This window comes from Dermacentor albipictus, chromosome 6 (assembly GCF_038994185.2).
Source record: "Dermacentor albipictus isolate Rhodes 1998 colony chromosome 6, USDA_Dalb.pri_finalv2, whole genome shotgun sequence".
In the NCBI taxonomy this organism is placed as follows: Eukaryota; Metazoa; Arthropoda; class Arachnida; order Ixodida; family Ixodidae; genus Dermacentor; species Dermacentor albipictus.
This window is the reverse complement of record NC_091826.1, coordinates 75,707,566-75,730,658: the sequence shown is the minus strand read 5'-3', so window position 1 is coordinate 75,730,658 and position 23,093 is coordinate 75,707,566. Positions and strand designations below refer to the sequence as shown.

The window sequence follows — 23,093 nt, the reverse complement described above, 5'->3', positions numbered from 1 at the left end:
GTACCTTTTTTCAGTGAAACGTAAAACATTGTACAAAGAAGTATGCGATGTAGTTCTCCCCCAATGTACAGGGCCGCACACAGTGGAGGCCAAGGGCAAGACTTGCTTAAAGCGGGTGAAAAAATTCAAGTAACGGCAGAGACCAAGTCTTTCTTTCTTAAGCTTCACACGGGTACGTTGAATGTCAAAACCTTTTTAGAAGATCGTCCGTTTTTCTTACCCTGGGGCTCGCATTGCTTGATCTGTAAGGAACCAGAAACTATAGATCACGTATTTTTAGTTTGTTGGGCGGGTGTCTTCTTTTCGGATGTACTTCAGAGGACTATCAAAAAGGACTTTCCTTTAGATCCACAGGGTGTTAGATATTTATTTATAGAAAACGATGATGGACTGCCATTTGACCTTATTATGCTAGTTGGCCTTCACTGTCTATGGTGCGCCCGTATGGCGGGGTATTACTGCGATGCGGATGCTCGGCCGGCACGAATGCTTTTCCGACAATGCATGTCAAGATTTGTGGAAATTCAGAAAGCACAAGATTGTGTACCTGCGTGGCTGTCAAGGGTGGAAACCTTGACTGCGCTCAAAGGATTTAGTCAGCCCTTGTATGGCTGACACTTAGTGCTGAAAACTTGCTAATTTATGTTGTTTTCTCAAGTCATTTGTCGCTTGATATAGAAGTACAAAACAGGCAATAAATAAAAAAAACTCGTGGCTGAGTGGTAGCGTCTCCGTCTCAGACTCCGTAGGCCGTGGTTCGATTCTCACCCAGCCCATCTTGCAAGCTGTTTTTTATTCATGAGGTACCTCCCGGAATTTATCGCTCATGGCCAACACCGCCGACGCCGACAACACCGGCTTTTCAGCGACACGAGCTCCTTAACGCTGTCGCGTTAATGCATGGTGTCCACGGGGAGAGGCTAAAGGAGACTAGGATGTCTCCTGACGAGGCCTAACACCCGCATTACACGTCGGTGCGGATGGTGCAGAATAACATATCAGTGAGAACAGTGGTACATCAAACACAGCGAGACAAGAATCCAACAAAAGCGATTATACAAGTACTGGCCAGGCAGAAAATAATACTGTAGAAGTCCTCAGCAATGAGCAATAGTAAGTGGTGTGGAAAGGAAAAAAAAACACATTCGCACAGCGCCGTCGGAATGACAATGAAATGCAGCAGGTATGCATAACAAAATTTCACGCGGGGATATTCAAATGATGACTCCTTTTCTCCTTGAATTGATTAATGTTGACACTCTCCTGGGCATAAGCAATTAATGTTGGATATGTGTTGCATAAAATTGTTATTTGGTGATCTGTAGTCTGGGTGCCGTAATTAGTGCAAGGCGGGAAGGTGTGTTAGCGTGTCGAATTGAGAGTAAAGGAACACTGTGCGCAAGTTCAATGCCCGGGCGTGTATACATACACACGAAGAAGAAAGAGCACGACGTACGTTGAATAAGCACAGTACGATAAAATACTTCGACAAAGGCTCGTCCACCAGGCGAAACGTCAGTGAAATATACTGCACTTATTCAAAGTACGTGGTAAGCTTTTTTCTTCATTTTACTACCGGGACCAGCGTGATTTCCTCAAATAAATCAAAGTCTTTGATTATACTGTGCGTATTCAACGTACGTCATACTCTTTTCTAGGCATCATGCCTGTCATATGAACCTTACCAATGAGGCCTGCGAGCGGATGCGTGTTATCGTCTCTCTATACATATCAACGTCTCGAGTGCCAGCTATATCGTCTTCATCTTCAATTGCAGCTGCTGCACTGGAGCTCCGAGGTGGCACCGACGAAGACAGGGTCTTTTCAGACTTCGACAGCCAGGAGCTGATGTCGAGCGTCGTCGATGGCAACCTCGAACCCCTTCCCGCCGGCTCCAAACACATGGTCACCATCAGCCTGCCGCGTCGCTGGGAGACGGCGCCCCGTAGCGACGACAGCTTCTACCTGACGGCGTACTTGGCAGCGCGAGTTGTTAATGCTGATGGACTGAAGTCGAAAAGGTCCAACGTCGTTCGAGTGATGTTCGAAATTGAAAACATTACCACCTCATTACCGCGTGCGGTGAGTGACAGAGTGACAACCGTAACATCGACCTGTATCAAGCCAGCTCAAGATCAGGCAATAACCCCCACCGCAGAGGTGGGAAACGAGAGAGAGAAGGACAAAACATCGGTCTACATCTGGATCGTGCTACTGGCGGTAGCCGCAGTCGTTTTCATGTCCATCTCGATTATGCTGTTGCTAAAGAGCAGGTCGAACAACCTTCAAGAAAATGAGGAAAACACCATGAAGACTCAAACAACGACCATGGAAAGCAGCTGGCTCGGCCCGTGGCCGCCCTGGGAAAATTAAAGCATTAGGCACACCAGGCAATGCAAAACGTTACTTGCACAAGTGGCTAGCAGGCACGCTTTTTTTTTCTGCAAGCTTACGCAACGACATTTTCATTCACCTGGGCTGTTTGATTATTCTTTTCGATGTATTGTCATTTACACTTCAGTGATAATTCTTCGCGTACTATTCTGCGACTCACAGGGAAAGGTAACATGGCTTTGATTTATTGCTACCAAGAACAAGACATCTGTTGCCGGTTACGGTGTAACGACTTCCCTAAGGAAGGACACGTGACCAACTCTAACGCAGTAGTGTCACCATCAAAGAGTTCCCACTGACATACAGTCTCCCTCTTCAGCAAAAAAAAAAGAAAAACGCAGCTGGCACATTCAAAATAATGTAACGGCGACATACATATTTCACAGAGATCTAGTACGTACAATTCGTGCAGTGTAGTGAGTGCAGCCTTTCGGCCGCACTCACTACATAAGTTTCACATGGTTTCGCCGAAAGCACGCTTTCCTTTCTTTTCTGTTTTCTTTTTTTATGGACCTTCACATTTTGTTTTCGATGCACGCTGCATTCTGTTACACGGAAGCTTCTGCCATCAATAGTACACCTGAGGCCCTCAGACCTCAGTAGACCGTTCACTTGCCTAAAACCAATTTTCAATTTCTCAGTGGATACCCATTTCTTTCTACATCAGTTTAAGATATTGACAATTATGCTATAGTGGATCGCAAGCTATAGCCGATGCCAATCTGTCTGCCGTTCTGTAAATGAATTTTATCTCTGCAGCTTAACGAAAGCACTTTTAGATTGCAGCACTAGACTTAGTAGCCGCTACATTTATAGTGCTGCTGGTATCGGATGCCTTTGTGCTCACGTCGCGCGTTAGCTGCCGGCGGTAGCCTTCTGGTTGGTAATACTAGAAAAAAGACCTCACTCGTATAAATTGGCTAATGTCAGTTAAAGCCCGTTTTCCCAACTAAAACCGACCCAGAAAGCCAGAGAATCTGCATTGAAGGGGCTCACTAGGAATATCAGGGGGGAGATATTGGTAGAGTTTGCGGAACAGAATAATATGAGGATAATGAATACCTTCTTCCGCAAACGGGATAGCCGAAAGTGGACGTGGAGGAGCCCGAATGGTGAGACTACAAATGAAATAGACTTCATACTCTGCGCTAACCCTGGCATCATAAAAGATGTGGACGTGCTCGGCAAGGTGCGCTGCAGTGACCACAGGATGGTAAGAACTCGAATTAGCCTAGACCTGAGAAGGGAACGGAAGAAACTGGTACATAAGAAGCCGATGAATGAGTTAGCGGTAAGAGGGAAAATATAGCAATTCCAGATCAAGCTACAGAACAGGTATTCGGCTTTAACTCAGGAAGAGGACCTTAGTGTTGAAGCAATGAACGACAATCTTGTGGACATCATTAAGGAGTGTGCAATGGAAGTCGGTGGTAACTCCGTTAGGCAGGATACCAGTAAACTATCGCAGGAGACGAAAGATCTGATCAAGAAACGCCAATGTATGAAAGCCTCTAACCCTACAGCTAGAATAGAACTGGCAGAACTTTCGAAGTTAATTAACAAGCGTAAGACAGCTGACATAAGGAAGTATAATATGGATAGAATTGAACATGCTCTCAGGAACGGAGGAAGCCTAAAAACCGTGAAGAAGAAACTAGGAATTGGCAAGAATCAGATGTATGCGTTAAGAGACAAAGCCGGCAATATCATTACTAATATGGATGAGATAGTACAAGTGGCTGAGGAGTTCTATAGAGATTTGTACAGTACCAGTGCCACCCACGACGATAATGGAAGAGAAAATAGTCTAGAGGAATTCGAAATCCCACAGGTAACGCCGGAAGAAGTAAAGAAAGCCTTGGGAGATATGCAAAGGGGGAAGGCAGCTGGGGAGGATCAGGTAACGGCAGATTTGTTGAAGGATGGTGGGCAGATTGTTCTAGAGAAACTGGCCACCCTGTATACGCAATGCCTCATGACTTCGACCGTACCCGAATCTTGGAAAAATGCTAACATAATCCTAATCCATAAGAAAGGGGACGCCAAAGACTTGAAAAATTATAGACCGATCAGCTTACTGTCCGTTGCCTACAAACTATTTACTAAGGTAACCGCAAATAGAATCAGGAACACCTTAGACTTCTGTCAAGCAAAGGACCAGGCAGGATTCCGTAAAGGCTACTCAACAATAGATCACATTCACACTATCAATCAGGTGATAGAGAAATGTGCGGAATATAACCAACCCTTATATATAGCTTTCATTGATTACGAGAAAGCATTTGATTCTGTCGAAACCTCAGCAGTCATGGAGGCATTACGGAATCAGGGTGTAGACGAGCCATATGTAAAAATACTGAAAAATATCTATAGCGGCTCCACAGCCACCATAGTCCTCCATAAAGAAAGCAACAAAATCCCAATAAAGAAAGGCGTCAGGCAGGGAGATACGATCTCTCCAATGCTATTCACAGCGTGTTTACAGGAGGTATTCAGAGACCTGGATTGGGAAAAAATGGGGATAAAAGTTAATGGAGAATACCTTAGTAACTTGCGATTCGCTGATGATATCGCCTTGCTTAGTAACTCAGGGGACCAACTTCAATGCATGCTCACTGACCTGGAGAGGCAAAGCAGAAGAGTGGGTCTAAAAATTAATCTGCAGAAAACTAAAGTAATGTTTAACAGTCTCGGAAGAGAACAGCAGTTTACAATAGGCAGCGAGGCACTAGAAGTCGTAAGGGAATACATCTACTTAGGGCAGGTAGTGACTGCGGATCCGGATCATGAGACAGAAATAATCAGAAGAATAAGAATGGGCTGGGGTGCGTTTGGCAGGCATTCTCAGATCATGAACAGCAGTTTGCCATTATCCCTCAAGAGAAAAGTATATAATAGCTGTGTCTTACCAGTACTCACCTACGGGGCAGAAACCTGGAGGCTTACGAAAAGGGTTCTACTCAAATTGAGGACGACGCAACGAGCTATGGAAAGAAGAATGATAGGTGTAACGTTAAGGGATAAGAAAAGAGCAGATTGGGTGAGGGAACAAACGCGAGTTAATGACATCTTAGTTGAAATCAAGAAAAAGAAATGGGCATGGGCAGGACATGTAATGAGGAGGGAAGATAACCGATGGTCATTAAGGGTTACGGACTGGATTCCAAGGGAAGGGAAGCGCAGCAGGGGACGGCAGAAAGTTAGGTGGGCGGATGAGATTAAGAAGTTTGCAGGGACGGCATGGCCACAATTAGTACATCACCGGGGTTGTTGGAGAAATATGGGAGAGGCCTTTGCCCTGCAGTGGGCGTAACCAGGCTGATGATGATGATGATATTACTATAGACTATTGATTACTCGATCGTCAGCGTTTTTTGCTTTCAAACCGAGTCGAAAGGCATTAAGTTCGGTGATAAAAATCCCGTCGAGTAGCAGAAGATTGTCATTTATTCTCTCCCGAAGCACATGGGATTTTGCAATCATGCCGTAGGAGCAGCAGAAGAGCGTTATTCATGCTCAGCCCAAACGCACGCAGTTTTGCAATCATACCGTAGTGATTAGACCAATTAAATAAAATTGCAGTTCATGTACCTAGGCAATACAGACCTCTCAATGAACTCCTGCCCCTTCATTCATCTCATCTGATGAGGCTAATCTGTTATCCCAGCCACAGGCAATTCGTGAAGCGCCCACACACAACGTTTTTGTTTGTTAGTTTTTTTTTGCTTTCAAACTCAGTGGAAAGGCATCATGTTCGGTCATAATAAATATCCCCACGTAATGAGTAGCAGATCGTCATTTATGCTCCCGCAGCACATGGAATTTTGCAATCATGCTGTAGGAGCAGCAGAAGAGCGTTATTCCTGCTCTGCTCCAACGCACCTAATATTCCAATCATTCCGTAGTGATTAGACCAATTAAATAAAATTGTATTTGATGTACCTGCGCAATACAGACCTCTCAATGAACTCCTGCCCCTTCATTCATCTCATCTGATGAGACGAATCTGTTATGCCAGCCACAAGCAATTCGTCTAGCGCCCACCTGGTTTACTGTAACAATAGGGTAAACTCAAGTGTCATGGCGGTCTAAGAATAATGGGGACAGAGATCGAACAAATTTATTGATGCTACTAGCGATTGTTCCATAGAATATGCGCACTCTCGGGACCATTTACTTCGATAAAGCCGGCCACCTCTAGAGCGGTTTTCTTTGCCTAGTACATCGGGCTCTGGCTTTGCCACTACTGCAGGGTCTATATCTGTGCAGATTCCCTCCGTGGTTGCTTAGTGGCTATAGGAATCGGGCTGCTAAGCACAAGGTCCTAGGATCAAATCCCGACCACGGCTGGTACATTTCGATGGGGGAGAAATCTAATAACACCGGTGTACTTACATTTAGGTGCCCGTTAAAGAATCCCAGGTGGTCCAAATTATTCCGATGTCCCTCACTTTGGCGTGCCTCATAATCAGATCGCGGTTTCGGCGCGTAAAACCCCATAATTTATATAATTTTTGGTATCTCTGCCTATATGCCATTTTAATAGTAGCATAAATCTGTTATACCAAAGTAATTGACAAGGTATCGAATTGAACCACTGCCTTGAAAACGTATGTCATCTTTTTGTAATGGTGCGACACTGATAATTCGAGAAACATCATGGCTAGACACGTTAATTATTCTTAACAAGATACAGGTTAGCGACACAGACAGGCAAGGTGAATCACACACTCGCCAATAATTTGTTTCAACAACGTGATGCACCTAAGTATTGGGTACGAAAGAACAAATAGCAGGAAACAAATTGGAGACAGACTAAAGCAGCACAACCTGCTACTTTCGTGTAGAAGTTTACTTAGCACTTGTGTTACTTTTGATGCGAAATCATAAAATGGCTGATCGAGCGAAAAGGCCGGACGTCTGAAGCAGCGAAACGCCACCTTATTCGCCGCTTTGCTACGTCACGTGCACGCCTCAACGGAGCAGAGCGGGTGAAAGGCAGCATCTGCTGCGCCGCTCGCGCACCAGGTGCTGCGTGGGGGGACTAGGCACCGCCGCGATGCCGAGTCACCCTGGTTGACGCTCTCGGAAACCTGTGTTATCCGCCCGTTCCTTATCCACGCTAGCTCTCGCTTATGTTCCAACGACAAAAATCACTACAAGAAATCTATTTACAAAAAACTGAATAAATTCGAAAGGAAAAGCCTCGGCGGCAGTGAGTTCCGAACCTACGATCTCAACCTCAGAAGCCGGTTGTCTTACCCACTGGGCTAAACCAGTGCATCGTTGACAGCAAACCGATGCACTCTGTTTTACGACATCCTGCTATTGAGCCGAAATTTCCATTGCCAAGCCCGTCGTGACGGAAATGGTAATATCAAAATCACCGCTGCTTACTCTGGAGCGTCCCCATTAGATTCTATGAGAGTCGGGCAAGGTAGCATGACGTCACGGATCGAAGTGCAGCTAATTTATCTATTCAGGAGGCGTTTGCCAAGAATCTCAACGCGCTTGCTTGCCGCGAGGAGTTAATAACTCGAAGGACCGCTCAGCAGCCTGCAAGTTGACATTGATGAGTTGATTGGACATTGATAAGTTGTGAATGCATGAGAAGCACTTGGACGTTCTCGGATTTTTTTACCGCTGCCGTCATTGAAGAAATACATTATTGTTCGGTAAAAGTAACCGATGGCGCGCCTCTATCTATCGGCAGGGTGCTTTTCACGCGCATCAACAATCCCTTTCCTTGAGGTAAAAACAGTACTTGATAAATATTCTATAGGGAAAGCAAACCTATCATGCACATGCTGAAGAATGCGTAATTAGGATATTGAAGTGTCAATTTGCTTGCATGAACGATTATGCGCTGGTATGCAAAAATCGACAAGCTTGCAATGTGTTTGTACATGATCTCATAGCGGTTGCTCTTCGCGACGCTATTCTTTGCTATTTAATATAACCTTGACGTTTCAGAAGCCCTGGTGAAAGTCGCCCACCTTTTACTACAATTTTCTTCAACCTGGTGAATACCTTACAAACTTACTGGTAAACTCACGGGCGGAGTTTCATTCACCTACCCTTTGTGCAGTCTTTTTATTCTTGCAGGAGGTTGATTGAAGAGCCTTTTCAGCAACCGGACTTATCATGGTCAGTAGGAAACCATTCCCTTTCAACCTGGATATTTTTCCAAACGAGTATTTCTCCGTGTCACGTATACGCGAAGGAGGTTTCCTAAGCCGCAACGGCGTCATACACACCCATTGTAAACGCGGAGGCAACGGTCACAGCTGAGGCAAGCGATGGACGCGCCACCACGTGAAAAAAACATGGCAGCGCCTATGGGATCACCGCAAAAAGGGTCAATAACCACGTTATCATTGCTAGCGGCCGGTGAAACGCAATCAGAAGCTCTATGCTCGAAACGCATGGTGGCTTCACTACCGTCATTATGCGCCATGTTGCTTCTCTGATTGGCTGTTGAGAGCTCATCATCAACATCATGAGCCTGGTTACGCCCACTGCAGGGCAAAGGCCTCTCCTATACTTCTCCAACAACCCCGGTCATGTACTAATTGTGGCCATGTCGTCCCTGCAAACTTCTTAACCTCATCCGCCCATCTAACTTTCTGCCGCCCCCTGCTACGGTTCCCTTCCCTTAGAATCCAGTCCGTAACTCTTAATGACCTTCGGTTATCTTCCCTCCTCATTACATGCCCTGCCCATACCCATTTCTTTTTCTTGGTTTCAACTAAGATGTCATTAACTCGCGTTTGTTCCCTCACCCAATCTGCTCTTTTCTTATCCCTTAACGTTACACCCACCATTCTTCTTTCCATAGCTCGTTGCGTCGTCCTCAATTTGAGTAGAACCCTTTTCGTAAGCCTCCAGGTTTCTGCCCCGTAGGTGAGTACTGGTAAGACACAGCTATTATACACTTTTCTCCTGAGGGATAATGGCAACCTGCTGTTCATGATCCGAGAATGCCTGCCAAACGCACCCCAGCCCATTCTTATTCTTCTGATTATTTCCGTCTCATTATCCGGATCCGCCGTTACTACATGCCCTAGGTAGATGTATTACCTTACCGCTTCTTGTGCCTCGCTACCTATTGTAAAATGCTGTTCTCTTCCGAGACTGTTAAACATTACTTTATTTTTCTGCAGGTTAATTTTTAGGCCCACTCTTCTGTTTTGCCTCTCCAGCTCAGTGAGTATGCATTGCAATTGGTCCCCTGAGTTACTAAGCAAGGCAATATCATCAGCGAATCGCAAGTTATTAAGGTATTCTCCATTAACGTTTATGCCCAATTCTTCCCAATCCAGGTCTCTGAGTACCTCCTGTAAACACGCTGTGAATAGCATTGGAGAGATCGTATCTCCCTGCCTGACGCCCTTCTTTATTGGGATTTTGTTGCTTGGCTTATGGAGGACTATGGTGGCTGTGGAGCCGCTATGGATATCTTTGAGTATTTTTACATACGGCTCGTTTACACCCTGATTCCGTAATGCCTTCATGACTGCTGAGGTTTCGACAGAATCAAACGCTTTCTCGTAATCAATGAAAGCTATATATAAGGGTTGGTTATATTCCTCACATTTCTCTATCACCTGATTGATAGTGTGAATATGGTCTATTGTAGAGTAGCCTTTACGTAATCCTGCCTGATCCTTCGCTTGACAGAAGTCCAAGGTCTTCCTGATTCCATTCGCGATTACCTTAGTAAATAGTTTGTACGCAACTGACAGTAAGCTGATCGGTCTATAATTTTTCGAGTCCTTGGCGTCCCCTTTCTCATGAATTAGGATTATGTTAGCGTTCTTCCAAGATTCCGGTACGCTCGACGTCATGAGGCATTGCGTATATAGTTAAAGTTATGCCGGGAAATGAAACTTTTGCACAATGGAATATAGCGCTTTCATCAAGATGGCGAAACCTGACGTGGAGCTGCAAACGTTATCGACTAATAGATATTCCTGGTCCTTGGCACCTATATTGCGTCGCTAGCGCTTCAAAAAGATAGTGAGTGGTAGCATACACAAACCAGTGCTATGCATCTGCAATTTCGCGAATATGGGGTGGCGATCAAAGATAGGCGCCATGTCAAGTTGCCGATTGGCTGAAGGAATATGCCATGGGGAGCGTCACAGGAAGGGCCGTTTCGTAAATGTTAATTTGAGATTGCCACGTTCCCTTGGGCCGCCATAGCAGAGATTTTCCGCTTTAGTTTGTGGTGCGGCGAGCCGCGCGAGTTACGCTAATGAGAGGCCATATGCGATGGCGGCCTAGAGGAATGCGCATCGCCACATTTTCGTTGTCGTTTGGCGCCATGAAAATCTTTTGTTTATAACGCGTGCTCATAGTATATGCATCGCCCTTGCATGGTGTTGGCATTTGTGTTTAGGGCCATCATCCTTTAAAAGAACGCGATTATATGCTATAATGTTCCTTGAGGAGGAGGAAGTAAACTTTATTACTCTAGAAAGAGTAATTCAGCGGTCGTGCCGGATGTCTTGATCTTCTTGGTTGATGAAGATCTCCGGCCTGCATGGTTGGCGCCCCTATTCCAGGGCACCACTGAGCGTGGCTGCTCGTCGGGCATGATCCACCAGCTTCCGTTGGAGGCTAGGGTCGCCGCTGGAGAGCACGCTCTCCCACTGCTCCGCACTCGGATTTTCTATTTTGTGGAATTCCTTATTTGTATTGCACTCCCATGTGATGTGATAAAGTGTGGGTATTGCACCACACCACGGGCATTTGTCCCTGTATTGACTTGGGAACATTTTGCATAGTATATGTAAATTTGGGAAAGTTCCTGTCTGCAGCTGTCGCCAGTAAACTGCCTGTTGTTGAGTGAGTGTATTGTTCCTTGAACAAAGCAACCTTTCTACAACGTTGCCCACTTTTCACTGCTGCCTTTGTATTGTAATCAAGATTAATGACTTTACACATCATCAGACGTTATTACCACGGCAACGTTTTAATTTATCAAACGAAACGTACACTAAGCGGCGCTTTGAGGTTTCCTCACCTTATCCTCATGTGGTGTGGCTAAGTAGCCAAGCGAATAAGAGATGGCAGCGTCGGCGCTTGGGTAAGGTAAGTGGATACCTCTGGCACCCGCAACGCTATCGGTGTATTAGGCCGTTTTTCAGCCTGCCAAGTCAGCCTGAGTCACTTGTGGTTCGCGACATAGCGATAACGCCGCCTATAACATGCACTCATCACTACTGGTAGGTAACGTATGTTGTCTCAAGGTGGAAAACAAGCGCGTAGGCGCTAATACACGATTACTCATACCGCTTCCTGGGTACACGCATCCTAGCTAATGAAGCAGACAACGGCTTGTACACAGCGAACAACGGAAGCGAGAAGCGTTTTTGACGGCACAATCGTACGCTTTGAGCTAGCTGCTTTATTTTTATTGCGGAAGAAAACTGTCAAGTTTATTTTTACTGCAGGAGAAAACGTCAAGTTTGCGTCGTCATGTTACGAAAGCAACATGGAGGAAAGAAAAAGTTAGGAGGGAGCATTACGTCACACAGCCAACCTGGCAAGCGAACGCTCTGTGAAACCAAAGTGGCCTCTCGCCTCTCGCGTCGAGATCACGGAGGAAATTCGAGACTTGCCGAGACATCTGGTGACCGGTAGTTTTTATTAGGTGCGCGCGCTCGGCCGGCGGCTGCTAGCTGCTCATATGGAGGCCTCCGTCGCTGCTCAGCTTCTCTCTGCCTGTACCTCTGGTCACATTTTTAACGCGACAGCGATAAGGAGCTCATGTCGCAGAAAAGCCGGTGTCGTTGGTGTCGGCGGCGTTGGCCCTGAGCGAAAAATCCCGGCAGGCAATTCATAAATAAAGACACCTTGGGCTGCGTGGATATCGAACCAGGGTCTCCGGAGTATGAGGCGGAAACGCTACCACTCAGCCATGAGTTCGATTGTTCAAAGTTGGACAAAAACGTCTCTAGTGATTGCGGTGATGCCTTACAAACGTGCCGTAGAAAGCCCTACTGCTGTGTATATCGCTAATTGTGATGTAAATTACAGAAGTCGCAGTTAAACGCGCAGCGAAGTACGTTTCCGCAACATTTCTTCTGCGCTTTCCGCACACGCAGAGCCATCTTGCGGCAAACACAGAAAACCCCACTCCTTTCAATGTACGGCGCTGCCCCGACAGGTGGCGTGCCACGCGTGCATTGGGGCTGCGCGGGAACCGGTGCGCGGCGCGTCGCGGCCCCCACTCCCTCTCCCCTGACGACGCTTCTCCGTGCTCCCCCACGGGTTGCAAAATCAAGCGTCCTTCCTTTGTTTAGATCACTATCTATCTATCTGCTCGTGCCGAACACGACGTTTGGCTGGCGAGATTGTTTCCCCCTCCGAGACATTGAGTTCTTTGGTTCGATCTGCTTGCTCAGGCGCACGTTTCGTTGGCGCGCCGAACGCTGCGTTGCTCGACGCTCATCGCGTGATTGATGAGTGCAAAGTCCGATGCGGGGCGCCTCGTAAGTGATCGCTGCACAGTAGCGCATTGTCTTACACCTCTTGACGGGTCGACGGGAACGTTGTCACGTTCCACTCTTGAAGGCGAAGCTTAAGCGTCATCCAATTTTTCTCTGGATGTTTGTTTCGCTTTGGTCCTTTCTTGCAAGGCATGTGTTCCACACTTTGAATTGTGAGAGGTTCACAATTCAACGTCAACGCATTTAGGCTACAGGTTATATAATTCGACCGAAGAAAACAGACCGCTGGGAGCGACAATAAGCGATATGTATTCGTCACATCTTTGACCGAGGCCTTGCCCGTGTGTACTTTCCCCTGTTATGCCAGCTCTATTGATTAGCATTGTAGCTGGATCAGTGGCATCTTGTGCATGAGGGTTTGCATGCATGCGATTGATCGCATGGTGGGGGCGGAGTCATTCTTGCAGGCTAAACGCGGTGGAGCTTATTGCCTCAGATAACGATGTCTCTCGCAAGAAACGGGGAGTTGCATTTGCTAGCCACGTGCCATGCTGCTCTCTCATGAAACGCAGTGCGTTGTCAATTTATCTGCTCCCATGAAAAGCAGCAGCAACTGCAAACAGCGCTTGTTCCAGCTTTTGGCGTTTGAGACCGATATACAGCCGGATCATGAGGTCTCCGCTATGTTCCTAAGCACTGGCCCTGCTTCGAACACTGCGTACTGCGAACACGAACAAGCGGTAGGTCATCAGATGCATACGCTCTTATTGCAAAAAATTACGGAGTTGTATGTGTCAAAACCAGGGTCTCATTTTGAGGCACGCCGCGCAGTGGAGGACTCCAGAATAATTTTACACGGGTGCTTTCGCATTTCGCCCCCATCGAAATGCGGCCGCCGTGGTCGGGATTCAATCCCGCGATCTTGGGCTTAGCAGCCCAACACGGGCTGCTAAGCCCAAGAGTCACTAAGCAACCACGGCGGGTAAAACATGTATCGGCGAACGAGCGAGAAAGGTGTACTCCAACTCCAACTACACTTTGCTTTATCCTTCACACGAGAACTGACTAGCTTACCAAACAGTTTTTATCCTCCCTTTATAAGTGAAGGACATGCGTGCTTAGCTTCTGAAATGACAGCTGACATTACTGTGCAATTTACTGCAACATGAACCTCCGCGCACACTTACCGCGAAAGCAGTCAACAGTGTAGCAACGCCTCTCACCTATCGAAGAGGCCTGCAACATTTGGCTTCAACTACCGACAAGCTTGAGAGTCGTTCTTTCTGATGCGGCCCGCCGAATGGACACGCATACCGCAACGCCGCGATTCAATGCCACAATACGCGACAATCCAGAAAGTTGAGCGCGGCATTAAGCGAAAGTGCCGAGGTGGTAGCCAAGTTTTTATTTGAGGAGCTTCAAATGGTTTAGAATGTGTATCAAAAAAAAGAAAAAAGAATTGACCGGGAGTACTAAAACCTACCGCGCACTCTAACGATTTTATCACGTGTTGGGGCGCCACGACGGATTCAATCGCGTTGCGCCATGCTCCCTCCTATTATTTCCTTACTCCATGGAAAGCAAAATGGGGCCATCAATGCCATTTTGTACGCGTCGCGCACAACGTCACGCATAGAAGAACATGTCGGAATGTCCAGAATGGGGCTCCTGCTTTGCTCAGGGGGCGCTGCGAAAATGATGCTAAAAAGCACCCTCTGTCGTGAACTGGGTAGTACCAAGCTCGATCGTCTACTTCGGAAAGCATGTTTACAATATGGACCCGCCGCTTTCGGTTGTGTTGTACCACGGCTTGCAGCGAATTTCGGAAGCCGAAGATTTTTTCAGTGTTGGCACGTTGCGTAAACGCAAGAAATTATGCACCGCCGAATACGTGTTCGCCGTTCAAGAAAGAAGCGGCGAAGTTTTAGCGCGGTGTCAATCGCAAGTGAAGCGAGTCGCGTACGAAGTTGAACTTCAGGTAAGGTTGGTGCGCTGCTAGATTCAGGCGCACAAACACGACGAAGTGCTTGCTATATAGCGATAAGCGGAGATCACGTGTACGGAACTGCTCAAGCGCAATACGGTACGCGCCGCAACTGCAGCGGTCTTTCGGCATGCCGCGAAAAGGCGGGCCGCCTGCAATTTTTCCTGACTTCATGCCACTAGACAAGTAGGTATGCCTGCGCTGTAGTAGCGGCCCTCTGTCCCTTTGGCAATTGATAAATAACTGATACAATGCACATGAGCTTGTAGTAACGTACGTGCGTATCGAGCTGCAGTGCGAGCTCGTGCGCTCCTCGCTTGATGTAGCTTTCAATGACAGTGCTCGAACATCGATGTGCTGTAATCAATACTACCTTGCTGCGCTGCCTCAACGTGCTGGCTTGTGGTCAAGGCTAAGCACATTTAACTCTCTAACCTGTGCTGTTCGTAGTGGCGTAGTGATTTGTCACCTAATCAGCCCGACCATTTGTGGTCATTTGCACACACCATGTCAATTCACCACTACGCACCAGTCGAATTGCTAATTGCCGTTGTGGCCGGGTCTCGAATCGTGAATCACCAGCCATGCCTGTTGCTATGTCGGTTTGCCATTTAACAGTGATTATCTGAACTGAGATGCTGGACTTGACCTGTAAATTATATTCTGCATCTCACATTTTTACTACTTGTTGTCAGGCGGAAGAGGCCCATTGTAGGCCACGGGGAAGACTGTAGGCACATACGCAGGCTGACGGCCCAATTGCTTTTCTCGTTGCTCACAAAGTGGCGACTGCATATCCTGGTGTTCGGCGCAGGTTCCCATGGTTTGCTGTCAGGACTGTAGGTGCAAAAGACCGAATTTTAGCAACGCAGATAATAAAGCAAGCTTCAAGACAAGCGAAGCAGTCAGCATGGCGCGAAGTTTCGCTTACCCAGCGGGACGAACTGCAGTTATCCAGCGCGCTCGACGCTCCGCTTCGTGAGGTTTTCTTGTTCATGGCAGCCCACGACGCAGCGGTAACGACGGTGACGCTTCTTCGAGGCTGAGCTAGGTCTCTCCGTATCGGCGTCACCGATTCGGTCTGCTTCCAGCATTACGTCCCACGGCACACGGAGAGTCCATTTGCGTTAAACTACAGGCTGAAGCCAGCTCGCAGCGTGGTCGGCGTGGTCTGTGAGAAGTGACGAGCCATTTCGCACTCGCAACGGGGCAGAAAAGAGTGCGAATCGACGCAAAACTCGTGCTAGAAACGTACTTTGCCACAGCCATGGCTCAATACTACCCAAGCTGGTACTACCCAGATAACGTTTCTCGCCGCCACCAGGCGCCGCTACTCTACCTCAAACTCCTACGCAAGACTCCCAGAGAGCCGCAAACGAGCACATCGAAATCCGATTTAACCGCTCTTTCTGCGCATGCGGGAGGAGGACTGGTTGCGAGAAGGAAATGTGGGGACTTTTAGACCTCGAGAATTGTTTTCGTCTAGGTACTACGAGGGAGAACGTTCTTGACTTCCTTCGTTCCTAGCCGAGCTAGCAGCACAGAAACGACAAAATGCGTGGCGAGGAAGTCCGAGGCGAGTTTGCTGCGTCTTCTTGCGACGTTAACATACTAAATTCTGATTGTCGCAGGAGAATAGGTTTGGAGGTCAGGTGTTTTCTCGGATTTCTTTAATGGCAAAGCATTACACCGTGCCGATTCATTTTTCATTGTGTCGTTGAGCGTACCGCACACTTCAGGAGGTTCACGCGGGACCGGAAATATGTTTATGAGTTCAACTGTTTGTATGCAAAAGTAAGAAAACAGCGTCGCTAAGCCTATTAATAGCCCTAGATAATTCTGACAGATGTACAGTAACAGTAGCAAAGCATTAAGCCGCGCCGACACTTCGATGAATTGAAACATTTCGTATCCTTTATGTTAAAGTATGACAAATGGACGTCGCCATGCAATGTTTTATAGCCGTATATAGAAGCAACGTTGTCAAAGCTGTACAGCAACACCGATCAGCTACGCGGTACAGATTTGTAGTTATTCTGAGGCACGTGCGTGCTTGTATATAATTAAGGAGTGCTTACCGAATTCCCGTTACAATCTTGTATACAGAGCGTGCTGGGTTGGCGAAACAAGCGCTCAAATCACCACAAGTAGATCCGCAATATCTCTCAAAGCGTGCCAGTAAGTTTATTAGGCGTCTCTGTGATTGTTGTATTACATGGGACGTGACGGCGAGCGCCGCGAGTATCGCAGTATATTCAGCGACAGTGGCCCCTTACACTCTTTGTAAGCTTCACCGCAATACGTTGTGTAGGGTTGACAGCGTTACATTTACGTTGCGGCGAAGCTAACAGTAGGGAACCAGCATAGTGCAGCGCTCGAGCCCTAACAGTGGCTGCACATCGAAAACACAAACACGTTCAATAGCTTTTCATCATGCTTTACACATCTTTATTAAATGAAAAGGATAACGTTCGTCTGTGTCCGTGAGTAACAGATTGATAAAAGCTCTGGGCACTGGCAGTGTGTAAAAAATTGTAAACTTTATTCCTGCAGACTTCCATGCTCCTTAAGAAACTGCCGTTCAGGTAACCCTGTGAAGCTGGATTCAACCCTATGGAAAGAGAGCCGGCTCATGAGTCTTCAAGTAGGAACCGGAAACAACACTCTGATGCTGGTGTACACTCCTGTTTATTAGTTAGCCAGTGACAAAGACATTGCACTATGCATTGCGACGATGTCTTAATACGTAGCGCTTATGTGGCGAATAGGAGAGCGAAAGGTGAGAACGATGGTTTGAGATGAGGCAGCGCGGCCTTCATATGTGTAGTGAAATCGTGTTTATAATTTGTTTAATGTCAGTACACTCATTTTCTTTAGTGTAACGTGTACTGCAGCTTACAGCTTTTGTCATCAGTGATTCTCAGACCGCCATACGAAACTTCTCCAACGGCGGAATCTCCCCATAGGCACTACGACTCCTAAAATTAGCTAATAACCGCGACACAAGTGTCGATATCATCTGGACATTACTAGACGGTAGCAATGAGGCGGCGCACCGCATAGCTCGAGAACTTACGGACCGAGCCTCGGTTAGCCCCGCTCACCGACTACCGATGAGTGGGAGTGGGAAGATCGAATGACCAGATTTAACAAAATTACACAACACCATAGATTGCAGAGGCATACATTCCCGCCGCCGCACCCAGAATTAAGCAAAAACTAGTCTGTTAAATGGCGGCAGTTACAGACCAGCTCTTACACGAGTCCAGCTATTATGCACCTAATACACCCAAATTTATACACGACGGACTAGTGCAGACATTGCAACTCAAGAGTCACCCTGGAGCATATCCTGTGGGAATGTACGGCTGTAATACAGGATAACGGTGATGCAGCCTCAAACAGCGACAGCCTCCGCGCACGCTTGGAGTCTGCGTTGCTGAGCTCAGACCTGCACCACCAACTCTGGGCCGCCCAGCGAGCCGAAGAAGCCGCCAAGGAACAACAACCCTTGGCCGAAACCTAGGCGGCGTCTAGAACCTCCTCACCAAATCGCGGGGCACTGAATAAAGCTGTTTGAATGAATGAATGAATCTTTTATTTATCAAATAAAGTTGCCATTTCGTACTTTTACAAGCTATCCTCTGGTCTTTCAGTATTTTTATCATAGCGTGCATGATAGACAAATTGCGGGGCACCGAGAAAACTGTATTGATGTCATGTCTGTTGGTTTACGAACCATGGGACAACCTATGTACATAGGGTACCACAGCAAACATTTTCTTCTTCCTTCAGTTTTTTTCTTAGCGGGACTTTTCACCCATGGGTGAAAAGTCATGTGCCCTGTGATAAATAGGAAACTTGAACAAGGTAGCAAAAAAAAGAAAAATGATTGCGGCATTAGATATGTGTCCCCTTTAGTGCCTTGTAACACTGCTACAGTGTGTCAGATTCGACTTAAGTGCGGGAAAACTTACATTGGACATAGCTGCAGGTGTATTAATATCAGACTAAAAGAACATAGTCGCGTAACAACCCTTGTGCTTCACATCTAGCGTCGCATTGTTTCAACTGCGGTTGTAAATGTTTGAAGGCACTAAAATTGTTTCAAGACCCAAATGCCCAAAACCACACGGGGAATAATCGAGGCATTTCAAAAGATTAGGAGAGACTTTCGTTAGCCACGCATCATTGTCTCTGTTAGAAAGTGAATTTCAATATCTTATTAGCACGTGTGTCAATCTCAAGCAGTAAACGAGAAGGACGGGAATTCACCGAGAGGCCCGATTTTCCTTTATTAGTCATATTATAAGAACCCAACAAACACTGACACCAAGGACAACATATGGGAAACTACTCACAGCAAACCTTTTCTTCTTTTTTCACTTTTTTTTTCTTAGCGGGGCTTTTCACCCATGGGTGAAAAGTCATGTGCCCTGTAATAAATAGGAAACTTGAACAAGGTGGCAAAAACAAGTAAAATGATTGCGGCATTAGACATGTGTCCCCTTTAGTGCCTTGTAACACTGCTACATTTTGTCAGATTCGACTTCAGTGCTCGAAAACTCACATTGGACATAGCTGCAGGTGTATCAAAATCAGACTAAAAGAACATAGTCACGTAACAACCCTTATGCTTCACATCTAGCGTCGCATTGTTTCAACTGTGGTTGTAAATGTTTGAAGACACTAAAATTGTTTCAAGACACGAATGCCAAAAACCATACAGGGAATAATCGAGGCATTTCAAATTAAAAGATTAGGAGGGACTTGCGTGAGCCACGCATCATTGTCTCTGTTAGAAAGTGAATTTCAATATCTTCTTAGCACGTGTGTTAATCTCAAGCAGTAAACGAGAAGGAAGGGAATTCACCGAGGGGCCCGATTTTCTTTTATTAGTCATATCGTAAGAAGCCAACGAACACTGACACCAAGGACAACATAGGGGAAACTACTGGCGCTTAATAAATCAAATAAAGAAACGATCAAATCATGAAAATGAAATCGAATGAAAAAATAACTTGCCGCAAGTGGGAACCGAGACCACAATCTTCACATTTCGCGTGCGATGCTCTACCAATTGAATTACCACGGTGCCATTCCGGCGACCACTTTCTTGGGTATTTATAATACCCAAGAAAGTGGAAGGGGAGACGACGCTGTGGTAGCTCAGTTGGTACAGCATCGCACGCGAAAGGCGAAGGTTGCGGGGTTGATCCCCACCTGCGGAAAATTTTTTCACCCACTTTCACTTCCATTAATTTATCGTTTCTTTATTTTATCTCAAGCAGTGTATCTTTTACTGTCTGCATTTGGCTTTCCTACCTCTTGTTATGCTTAATTGATGTCTCTAGAACTTGTCATATGTTGCGGTATTGGCAATCACCTACATATATTTATTGATAACTTCAATAAATATTTAATTGACAGTTGGCGCTCGTCCTGTCTGCTTCTAGTCTGTGTCACTTTGTACTGCAATTCAAGACCATGTTACCGTACCAACTCGCCCAGCTTTCTATCCTTTTGCATTACATTTAGTGTGTAGGTCAGCAACTTCGGATAAAAATATTATGACATGTTCAATCTGCGACTTGCATAACTGTAAAATAGGGTAACAGTACATGTTGAATAAGCTCACGGTGTGATAGTAGGGCAAACAGTGGTTCAGAATCTGTTCTGCAAGGCACAACAAAAATATCTGTAAGCGCAGTCTATTGTATAACCTAGAGCTTCGTGATGCTTGGCTGTGCTGCACTGCCTCGCACCAAAATGTAGTATTTGAATTGCAATTCAAATAATGCATGGTATAACGCAAGCTTTATTTTTACAGGTAGTAAATACTGTAATTTTCTCGTAATTTCAACTACACGGGCAACCTTACATTGCAGATGCTCAATGTGAGCATCCCATAGCATAAATTCTTTGAAATGTGTTCCCATCATTTCCGCAGAAAGAGCTTGATTTTTAGCTTTGAAAAATGTGACTTTTGTTTTGTTGGAATTCATAAGAAAATTTTTGATAGACTAAGAGTGCAATTTGTCTAGGAGATGTCCCCCTCCACCTCATTGTAAGCAACCACTCTTCGCAATATGCATATCTTGTCCATTTATTATTTCACTTGCTCTGTATTTTGTTGGGCTAGCCATTACAGCTTAAAACATTGAAAATCAATAAGAGTGACATCAGTATTGCCGCTGAAATATGACATCGCCCACGGCTACTTATGATAAACATACGCATCTGTGGAACAGAAATTACAGATGCAGAACTCTGTCATCTCCTACTTTTGGAATAAAGTGAGGCTAACCGCCAAACCTATAGTCTCTTTCTATTTGCTCACTCTGCCACTAACTAATGCACGCACATGCTCAACATTGGGCTTCCATGAGCAGAGATGTTTTGAAGACAAGAAAGCTCGAAGGCTGTGTTCATCACTAAAGTTATAGAAAATTACTACTCCATTCTCAAAGGTGTAAATTGTGGGCAATTTAATGTATGATAATGCATAAAGGGAAATTTTCACTGTATTTAGTGATGCTTGCGTGATTGACGACTGAATATAATTTATTAGTTGCTTCATACAACAGGTGAAATAAATCTTGTAAATTAAGAGACAACCATTAAAGCAAGGACGCCCAAGCATTTAGCTTCTACCGAAATATAGAAAACAAGTTGTTAATGCAGCAGTGCTAATGGGTGTTGCACTGCAGTACCTGAAACTGCAGAAAACGCACCGTTTCGCAAATTCTTAGTGGGGCATAAAAGAAAAATATGAATATTGTATTGCAGGCAAGAATTGGCGTGTTGCCTCTTTAAGTTATTTTGTAGTAACTGTACAATATGTACGTTAAAAATATGAGGAAGTGGCAAGAGAAGGAAGAGGAGAGGGGCAGGTTGAACAGCTCTCGCGGGTGCCGGGAAGCCAAGCGACGCTACTGGGTGTGCATAGTATTACGATATCATCGAGATATGCTCAAGAGACGAGCCGCTGCGAGAACGACGATGGGGTTGGTCTGTGCCCTTGGCGCTAGCGAGTGTCCGCCTGGCTGCCTGGCTCCAGTGTAAATATCCTGTAAATAGCCTCTTTCGTCTGTCTTTCCCCACGTAACATTCTGGCGAAGGTTAGCGATCCCAGTCTTCGCCACGGAACTCCGAAGTGGTCGGTACATTCGAGCTTGTCACCATGCCTCCCGGTGACAAGCCCGCCTCTGCAACGGCTTCGGCATATCCGACTGCTCCAATCGTCACGGTTGCCCAACATCACGACCCTGGTGTCTTCTCTGGCCTGGAGGGACAGGACGTTGACGAATGGACCAAGCTCTGTGAACACGCCAGTGCTAATAACAGGTGGAACCCAACGATTATGCTCGCCAATGTCACCTTCGTCTCGGCAGCACGTAACGCCTGTGGAACCAAACACATGACGACGAGATAACCTGTTGGGACAGTTTGAAAGAAAAGCTACCGAAACTGTTCGCCGACCCCATTGCACTCAAGGTTGCAGCGAGAAATGTTCTTGCGTCTCATGTTCAGACATCTACGGTGGCGCACGTTTCTTACATCCTCGACGACTTTGCTATATGCCGCAAAGCTGACGATGCTATGTCCGAGGCAGATAAAGTGTGAAATGTTCTAAAAGGCATCGCCGACGACGCAATGAATTCGCTTGTTTTCGGCAACGTCTCCACTATCAACGCCATCATAAATGAATGCCGTCGCCTTGAACAAGCTAAGAGCCGCCATATCACACACCACATCACCCGGCTGCCCAACACTGGTGCTACGTCGACTTGTGAGGGTTGACCACGTCAGAGCACCACCTGTGACGACGTCATCCGTATTCATCATCATCATCATCATCACCATCATCATCAGCCTGGTTACCCGTACTGCAGGTCAAAGGCCTCTCCGATACTTCTCCAAATACCGTGGTCATGTACTAATTGTGGTCATGTTGTCCCTGCAAACTTCTTAATCTCATCCGCCCACCTAACTTTCTGCCGCCCCCTGCTATGCTTCCCTTCCCTTGGAATCCAGTCGGTAACCCTTAATGACCATCGGTTATCTTCCCTCATCAATGGATGTCTTGGCCATGCCCATTTCTTTTCCTTGATTTCAAATAAGATATCATTAACTCGCGTTTGTTCCATCACCCAATCTGCTTTTTTCTTATCCCTTAACGTTACACCCATCATTCTTCTTTCCATAGCTTGTTGCGTCGTCCTCGATTTCAGTAGAACCCCTTTTCGTAAGCCTCC

At 46.2% G+C, this 23,093-nt stretch overlaps 1 protein-coding gene across 1 annotated transcript in view; it reads left to right on the top strand.

The window, feature by feature from the left end:
• LOC139061211 (calcium-activated chloride channel regulator 1-like) overlaps positions 1 to 2,417 on the top strand; it is a 495,141-nt gene extending 492,724 nt beyond the window's left edge. The window contains exon 16 of the mRNA XM_070540868.1: positions 1,778 to 2,417. Within this exon, the coding sequence (XP_070396969.1) occupies positions 1,778 to 2,373 (596 nt within the window). The 3' untranslated portion in view covers positions 2,374 to 2,417. The remainder of the gene's footprint in view (positions 1 to 1,777) is intronic.
• Positions 2,418 to 23,093: the final 20,676 nt, after the last annotated feature.